Here is a 9479-nt window from a genome sequence, read left to right as displayed (position 1 = left end):
TGGTATTTGAATCTGTTCAACCATGAAGCCTCTGCTGTTTAATGGTTATGACGCCCACCTTGTGAGCGAGAGGTCGCAGGTTTGAATCCCGTCAGACATATTTTATTACACAATTTCTTTATTTCGTTTATAAGACTACATTCGTTGAGAGCTATGCTACATGATGTATTATTATGTTCTTTAAACACTGTATTTACCTTCCTTTGATGATTTATGGCTTTCTTGATTTATATTATGTAATGTATATGTATATATATATATATATATATATTATATATATATATGCTTTACTTTATATATTTATATATAAAATATATTTTATTGTAATGTTTAGATAGTTGTACATTAAAATTTCTGTATTAATATTGTGCTAGAGTCTTATGTGCATACTATATTTTTTGTATTGTAAGAATTATAAAACAGCACTTGATATTTGGATTTGTATATTTTAAATATAATGTAATATAATATGATAATGCAATACTTTACCTTATAATATTTAAAAGTCAGTTGTATGGAAGAGAGTGCCTGGGGTTGGATTTGCACCTATTCATATAGTTCTGTATGGTCTAACGGTATGATACTCGTCTTGGTAGCGAGAGGCTGCAGGTTCGAATCCAGCTACAGACATCCTTTTTTCATACAAGTATAATGGGAACTTTGTGTTGAAGGGCTATGCTTGATATGATTATAAAACCTTCTGTTCCCATCAGAGAAGTTGTTACTTCACCTACATTAAAACCTAAAAATAGAGGTCCTGGGCTTTTTGTTTGCAACCTTTGGATGAGCTTCTTTTCAAAATGAATGGTGTAAATTTTGGGAATTACTACTATAAAGCAATAAATAGGCTAGGGCCACTGGAGCATCAGTCTGTATCATGGAGTGCATTAACCAGCATTAAATCACCTAAATTACTGTATAAACCAAGTGTGTTTTTTTTTTGTTTCTTTGAAGTTCATGTACAGTGTACTGTATGTACTGTACTACATTGAAAAAAAGCCTGCGCTATCTTGAAAAGAAGCCCATGGGCTTCTTTTCAAGGCTACTTTTGCAAACTAAAGAGGGGGCTTCAGTACGAGATGGCCTTCTTTTCGAGATTAAGCCCATTGGGCTTCTATTTGAGGTTTTGCGGTACCATATTTGTTTATATTATATATATTTGAAATATATTGACTAAAATCGGGTTCACTACCTAAAGCACAGATGGGATTTTTTGTGGCAGATGAAAATGAATTAAAACTTGTTTTTTATGGTCCGACACCTATTATCTGTAAAATATAATATTAAAACTGAGCATAAAGCGGTGTATGAAGGTTTTTGGAATTACAGCATTCATTTTGGTGCGGCACTCGGTGTTAAATAAAAAATTAAATTATTATTTATTTGGCAGTTTTCTTTTAACATATAAACAATAATTGTTATTGAGCTTTCAATCAACCATGAAGACATGCTTAGGTTACACATTACTCAGGGGTCCAAAGTTGGAAGAAGCCAGTTCCAGGAGATTGGTTAGGCCACGTAAAAGAAAAGTTTCTTGTCTAATTTACTTTAAATAGAATTTTTATTATAAGTTTTATTATAAGTTTATTTGCATTTTGATACTTTTTTGTTCTGTCTAATATTTTACTTCTGTTTATATTCTTAACTTTGTTAAGAAAATTGGACTTTTTTGAAAAGCAGTACTGCGCTACTGAAAAACAGTACTGCGCTACTGAAAATGCTTCTTCCAACTTTGGTCCAGTCGAAAGAAAGAATAAATAAATAAATATTTTGAAAAAATAAGAGAATGAAGGCAATATTTTTTTTAATCCAAGCTGGCAAATCCGAAGATGGTCAATGGGAAAGCTACTACTTTTTAACTTTTACTAAGTAGACACTTTGAAAGCAAATAAAAGAAGTACTAGACATTATTCATACCAAATGTATCCCCAACCATGAACGATGATAGAGACGAGGAATTTTACTGATGTGAGTTAGCCAGACTTTGGTAAAATAAAGGAAATTTTTTTAAAAATTTGGTGAGGTGGAGAAAATGGATGCACGTAACACAATGTAATTTTATTTTGCTGTGCGCCAGGGACTTCTGAGACAATTACAATAGTAAAAATATGTAAATTGAAATTTGCAGGAGATGGGTTGAATTTCCATAAGATTCACGCTTGCAGTTGCGAGTGTAGGAGGCAGTCCTTTTCTGGGACACTCATGCAACTCACGGGAGACTTGAGGCCCCTGCTTTACTACGCAGGTTATGCATGACTCCAGGTTCCGCATCCCTGGACCCCACCAGGGCCCCACAGCTAAAGCTTGGCCCTATTATAGGGCCCAAGGCTTCTTTTTTGTCATTTGTCCCCTCCCCCACTGTTTTGCATGAATGACTTCACATCTAGTGCTGTTCCATTTCATGAAAAAGAAAGTGAAGGGCACTTTGTCCAGTCTTTCTAATTTTCAATTAAATGCTAATGTATTGAAATGAAAATTAAGGAATTACTTTGTTCTTTAATTTTAAGTTTATATTTGATTATATGTATAATAATTTTAAGATGTAGAAATGACAACATTAATATAGAGCACAAAACATTTTCGGTTTTCTGTCTTTTATTTAACTATAAAAATGTTTAAATACATATCAAGTATTTGGTATAATTGTAATCAAATTTATTTATATTTCATCTAACAATTACTCTTTATGGAATTGAAAAAAGTCTATTCTTATTTTCACATTAGTTTTCCCATGTTCAGTTTTTAATATTGTTACCACTGGAAACATATTTTTACATTTTAAGGATGTATTTAGAATGCAGAATTTAGAAGAAAAGAACTTATTTCTTAAGAAATAAAACATGATTGTATGTCACTGCACATTATCAACCAATTAGCACACATCAAATATATACATGTGCCGGGAACACACAATTAGGTCAAAGTTCAAAGAAATAGCTGAGATCATTTTTCTAAGTTGACTGTGAAAAGAAAACAGTTCAGAAATTGGTATATAGAAAAGTAGCAAAATGTTAGCACACTAAAACCTTCCTAAATTTTGCAAAAATTAAAAATAAAACTATCTAAATGTTACCATAACTAAATCATGGTATCACATAGACCAAGTTGGTTCATAGTGATAAACAGCAGATTCAGAAACTACAGTAAGTCAGGTTATAATATTTCATTGTAATTAAGTTATCATGGGAACCTAAATAATACATGTTACTACAGTCATAGGCTATGTTCAGACCTGAGAGATACGCCAGTCGTATCTAACGCAGAGCGTACATCCGTGGCGTAAATAGCGTAAATGTCCAGACTGGGCGATTAATGAACGCTAGCGTAAGTATTTGGGCGAAATATTTGTATTCGTAATTGCGCGTTTTATTTCCTCTAGGCTTATTGTGATTGGTCAAGTCCTGGGTGAGTTCAAAATCATTGATGCATGACTGTCGTAACTCAGTGGTGTATGCTAATCTGGGGTCTGCTGCTGGATTACCGTACGCTAGTGATTGCGCGATAATACTGGCGTTCGCTACGCCTCGCACAAGTTCACACCACTCGATTAACGTTACGCTAGCGTAAGTCGTGTCTGAACATAGCCATAGAGACTAGAATTATACATGTCACCATAGAGACTAAATTCATGTCGCCATTGCGACTAAAATCATATAATTTTTTAATTACAAAGTATACTATTTAACTATAATACAAGCACAAAAGATTGGTAGTACTCGCAGAGTGTGATGCTCTTGATACTCAGCATCGGAAGAATGTATCCGGTACTGACCACTTTGCTAGGGAGTCCAAGAGACAAAAATTCTAATGTTGTAGAATTTCAGTTATCTGCAATAATTTCATATGGAAAAATATGGTAAAGAAACTACAGTACCTGAGTAATCATGAATATTCAACAGCAACACCTGCTTAATTTAAATATTCAACCAACTAATCACAAACAGAATGACTGATTATTGAATTACATTTCAATGGTAACTACCGTGAAAAACAGTGAAAATAAATAAATAAATAATTAATTGAATATTGGAATACCAGTTTTATATGGGATTAAGTCAAATTCCATATGGAGTACCATATTATCCCTTAGTAGGATCCTTCAGGAATCATATTACGGGGCAGCATACACTCAAAAAAGTCAGTGAGCAGTTCAAAGGAATGTTAAATTGGAAATTATTGTTTTGCCTCGCATCGGTAGCAGACATAAAACTACTGTATTATGTACCACAAATGGAGGTACTGCAATATAGGACCCTTTACAAATTCATCTTTAAAAATGGAAGCCGTTTTTATGTATGCTGAACAACTTTGTAAGTTATTGCTACAGTATTTCTGAAGCAGTATGGGATATTTTTAAGAAACTAATGTCCTTTGATATCACTTATTTCCTTCAAATTATATGTACTTAAATTTCTGGAAAACATTTTTGAAAAACTTATTCTTGATTTCCTAAAGAATAACAGCTGCTACTATAGCACCAAATAAAGAATGTTTTTAAAATTATTATTTAAATTTGAATACTGGTATTTAAGATTACGTGCACATCATAATGACGATTTCTTGGTATTCACATTATATTGTAATAAAAGTTTTTGTCTTCAATATCAAATTAAATCAACAGAACAATACATTTTAAAAATATTTTCAAGTGTAATACTTTCAATAATTATCTTTCATTTTATATCGGACAATTAATGTAAGTTGCCAATTGTATTTTATAAGGTCGGGCACACATGGCATCGTACGGCCGTTGGCTGATGAATAAATCCCTATGAGTGCTGACATCGTCCACTGATTGTCGTAAAAACGATTCGTTTTGTACACATTGTCGCGTTGCAAACCAAATGGAATTGCACAGGCAGGTGATTCGGCTTAACATTGGACTGTCTCTCAGTATATACCACTGACTTTTCCATAATTTGTGAATATTATCAAAATTATTAACAGATATTAACCAGAACTTCTTTCAAAAAATCTCTTGAATTTAAATAAAAAATTAATACAGCAACTTAATTCTCAAAGTTGCTTGTGTGTAGTTATTTTATGTCCTATAAAAAGCATCTCTATCCTTTTAATGACATATTTTTTCTTTATTACAAAGTGCTATAAAAAAAAACTATACACTCTAACTTCTATATAACATTTATAGTTAGATAACAATATCAACTAAATAAATACAATTATATGGTAAACACTTTATTTACAAACTTAGTATAAAACCTTGTACTCATATTTTTATTCTGTTCATAGAATCACAAAATTACTTGTAATTATTTTATCAGAGCACCTTCTGATTCTCTAAGAGTCAAACATAATTGTTTATAATCACACGTTAAAATCATATTTGATCAATAATTCATAACAGATTGTACTAGATCTGTTATACAGCTCCCTCTATAGTCTTAATGTAAATCACTAGTAAAACCTAAAAGCTGTCTTGCAGCTCAATGGTAAGTGTAAAACAAAATCAAAAGAAATAGAAGTGAAAATTATTTTTTTTAAACGAGAAACAAACAACTGTAGAGAATTTAAAAATAATATATTTATTAAAAGTATAAGTATTGGAATTAAAGTGTAACTGAACTAAAAACTTAAAGTAATTGTCACAATAATTTAAAACTATTGATAAAGTTTGAACTGAAATCATCAGTAAAATTAAGCACTAAAGAAAAGTGGAAATAGAAGTGAAAATTTTAATCTGCTTTTTTATAGAAAAGGAAACTAAAATAATAAATTTATTGGACTACAGTAACTGAAACTAAATAATTTACCAAGATTATTAACTAAATAATGGTTTGAGATTACATATAATAACTTTCACTTGACACATCCAGTCCCAAATATAAGACATATTTTATTGTTTTTCGATTTTATCTCTTCCTTTAAATTGTACATTTTTCGCAATCTGGCGTTAAGTATTGATCTTATAAAAGAAGACTCTTGCATAACCACAGGAAGACCTTGCATGTCTGAGTACAAATATAAAGATGATTTCTCCAAATGGCCCTTGACAAGAAGTCACCCGTTTAAATCTACAGTGTTTCCTATTCTATAATTTAAGTTCATCTTCTTTTAAATTTTGTTCTGTGTCAAGTTCGCTTATCAATAATAGAATTACCTATCAAGGGATACGATAGACTTTATGGCCCATACCACATCTCAAACCTTTGTTGTTTCAATTATGCATGTCCATGTCAAAGGTCATCAAACATTCATACAGCTTACAATGTCGTCATTTAAATAAACTGTTATTAGACTAATACTTCACTAACAGCAGAATACTGAAACCAATTTTCAATAAATGCTAATAACACTTTCTTAAATTCAGGAAATTACACATGCCATACGATTTGTTCGTTTATGTTTCCTGACCTTCATGAGACAACTATCAAATGGCTGTAAAAGGAATAAAACCTTAGTTGTGTTTGGCACGTTTTCCTTTCATGTACCCCATCCATCGTTTCTCTGTTGCATCAAAAATTGGGTCTTTCTCGATACTCGCCAATAACATCAACTGCTGGCAGTGTGTAGCGTGGTAATCCCAACGTGCTAAGTTCGGTGCTTTTCCTAGAACCACATGGCGGAGATCGTAAATAGTCCCTGATCCTGTATCATACATCATAATCATAGCTTTTAACGACTTCAACCCATCATTGTATAAATGAGTTGCATCACGCCCTTCTTCTTGGGAAGCAATTTTTTTCAGATCATAAAGTCCGATTAACGAATAAATGAAACCATTCAAAACAAAACTACTCGGCGTGGTTGGGTACTCCTCGTACCAATTGTAAGTATCAAGAAATCTTGCTTTAACACCACCCTCAACTGACGGTATTGTATAAAGTTTTGTGGCATGAAGAGCAGCTTCTAAATATTTGCGTTGATGTGTAGCGGTGTATGCTCTTGTAAGGACGGATATTGCATGACCCTGCGCCATCGCAGAGTACCAACCTGGGGGCAAGGGTTTTAGATCATCATCTAGTTTCCTTGTGACCATAATTGGCCAACCTCCATTTTTATCTTGATTGCGTAAGAACCAATCTGCCGATGCGTAAAAATTTTCCATGTGGTTGCTGGTTGAGATTTTTAAATTGTCAAGATAACCATTTCCGTGTAAAATTATTTTTAGTACTTTGCGAATGTTTATTTTCTTGCTAACTTTTGACTTGTTTAATGCTAGACCTTTTCGTAGATCAGCAACTAAGTCTCGATTTATCGTCCTCCACGAATGATTTTCACCGATATTGTATGTAATGTGTGAACCTTTCAGTAGAATTGGTGCACTTTGAGATGCGTAGTGCAAATGCATCGGTCGCTCTCTCTCAACGGTTTCAACGCTTACTGTGATAGTGACGTTATGTACAACTTTCAAATCAAATGTCAGAACATAATCGCCTTTTGAATTTAATGAAACCGACGGACCACGAGCTTGATTTGTTCCTGGAAAGACAAAAGTTAAGTATAAATAATTAATTTCATCTGAAAAAAAAAACAAAAAATCAAATACCATTAAACCAAAATTTGGATTGGGGCAATGTTTGATTGTTTTATATATATTTATAGTTCTATAATATTCTTTTTTTTAAAATATTTATTCGGATCCTTACAACAATTTGTTTAATTAAACAATTTATCATATTTTTATATCTATTTATTTATTATATATTTTCAATATTAATGTATTTAACTCTTGTGTATTGAGCTGTTGTACAATAAAAGGTGTTATGCACCACTGAACTGAAAAATTCTATTTTGTAATAGTTATTTGTCTGTCACCGAAATAATAGTATACTCTATTTATTTGAATAAACGCCCCTTCCAGAGCGTCATCTAGAATAAAGACTTTTCTTGAATAAATGCCCAGGACACTTTTTTTTCCCGAATAAATGCCCCATACAATGACTGTAAACAAAACTGATAGAAGCAACATCCTTCTCAACACATTCTATTAATTCTACTCCAGTAGAACGTAATCACCTTCTGAATGTTTTTTAATCAAACTAAATTTGTACTCCAATTCAGCATGTTGGACTGCTATTGCACAAATGGTTTTTTGAATAAAAGAACATAATAATAATTACATTTCCTCTAACCTGGTTGGGATCAGTAAGTCTTTATGCTCATATATACAATAACACATTTTGACAGTAATTTTGTGTTGTAGTCCCTCATTTGCAGTGGAATTCAGGGCAATTTATTTGAGTATCCATTTCACACACACACAAAAATAAACGCTTTTATTCAAATAAATATGGTATATGCAGTTAATAAAGTGATTGGTTGACAGAAACAAAACCAAGGCAGGAATAAGATGTACAGGTCTCACTCCAATTAACGACCACTTTTGGGGCTGGGGTTTACATGGTCTTTAGCAGCTTTGGTCTTTAATTAGAATAATACAAATGTGACCCAAGCTCACAAAAGGGCTGTAAACTCGCACTGCACTGTATTGAGAAACAAGCCTCCATAGCCAGAATAGGGCATAGAACGTGAATTTTGTGTGAATAAATAAAGTAACTTTCAATCTTACTATTCCTGAAGTTTGAGCTTAAAATTATAACAACTGTAAGAGGTAAAATTTAGCCATTTTTGGAAAGGAGCTAGTGAAAAATGAATAGAAACCTGCTGAAAATAAAAGCATTTTTCTCAGAACTTCATTTAAGAAAGTTGATAAGATGACAATTATTCAAACGGTCATAACTTTGCTTCCAGACACCCGATTGAGTTCATTCAACTGTCATTTTAATGTAAATGATATGTTCTATGCCATTAAAACTCATTTTGGCCTGAGGAAGAGTTTACAGCCCTTTTGTGAGCTTGGGTCACATATAAGAAATTTGTTGATTTAGGACCACGAAAGAGTGGTCTTTAACTGGAGGTGGTTTTGACAGGAGGGATCTTCAATTAGAGAGAGACCTGTATATCATTTTATACAATAAAACAGTATTTTAGCAGACTTTTCAATTAAAATGCGAGACAGGACTTTTACATAATGTTAACTATAAATTTTTTTAAAACCACACAAACCTTGCGTCTCAAATTTCAAAACATTTGATTTTCTCTCTGAATCAAAGACTCGTTCAATTTTGCTGTCTTTGTCAGGGACCCAATTACGTGTATTTGTGTCAGCGTCCTCGTAAACTTTAACTCGCGGTTCCTTTTCGGTCAAGTTCTTGCTGAAGTGACTTAAACCAAATTGAGCAATCTGAATGGGATAGAAGTAACCAGCTGGATCCCACTGTGTGGTCATTGGAACTCCTACAAGAATAAAGTTTAGCACCTTTTAAAAATACAATTTAAACATTTAGAATACATTGCTTACTGTCTCCATGAAGTATTGGAAATTCTTACCATTATTTATTAATTATATGATTAAATTTAAAGTTTTATGTAGATTGATTTTAAAAGTAATTCTTTGATGAGACAGGGACATATCCAGGGGAGCCGTGGCAGCCGCGGCTCCCCCCACCCCCCCCCCC

General features: G+C 32.7%; 1 protein-coding gene across 2 annotated transcripts in view; it reads right to left on the bottom strand.

Moving 5' to 3' along the window:
* Positions 1-2577: 2577 nt before the first annotated feature.
* The window catches only part of LOC117109373 (D-glucuronyl C5-epimerase B-like), a 36667-nt gene continuing 29765 nt past the window's right edge, over positions 2578-9479 (bottom strand). For both annotated transcript variants that reach the window (XM_033251683.1, XM_033251682.1), the window contains 2 exons: positions 9028-9258; positions 2578-7440 (listed from right to left, as the gene is read on the bottom strand). In XM_033251683.1, coding sequence (XP_033107574.1) covers positions 6416-7440; positions 9028-9258 — 1256 coding nt within the window. In that variant the 3' untranslated portion in view covers positions 2578-6415. The remainder of the gene's footprint in view (positions 7441-9027; positions 9259-9479) is intronic.

The sequence above is a fragment of the Anneissia japonica genome, unplaced genomic scaffold (assembly GCF_011630105.1).
Source record: "Anneissia japonica isolate Jap-2015-1 unplaced genomic scaffold, ASM1163010v1 scaffold287719_len1884721_cov185, whole genome shotgun sequence".
NCBI lineage: Eukaryota > Metazoa > Echinodermata > Crinoidea > Comatulida > Comatulidae > Anneissia > Anneissia japonica.
Note: the sequence above shows the minus strand (reverse complement) of the source record. Positions and strands in the feature narration are given on the sequence as shown.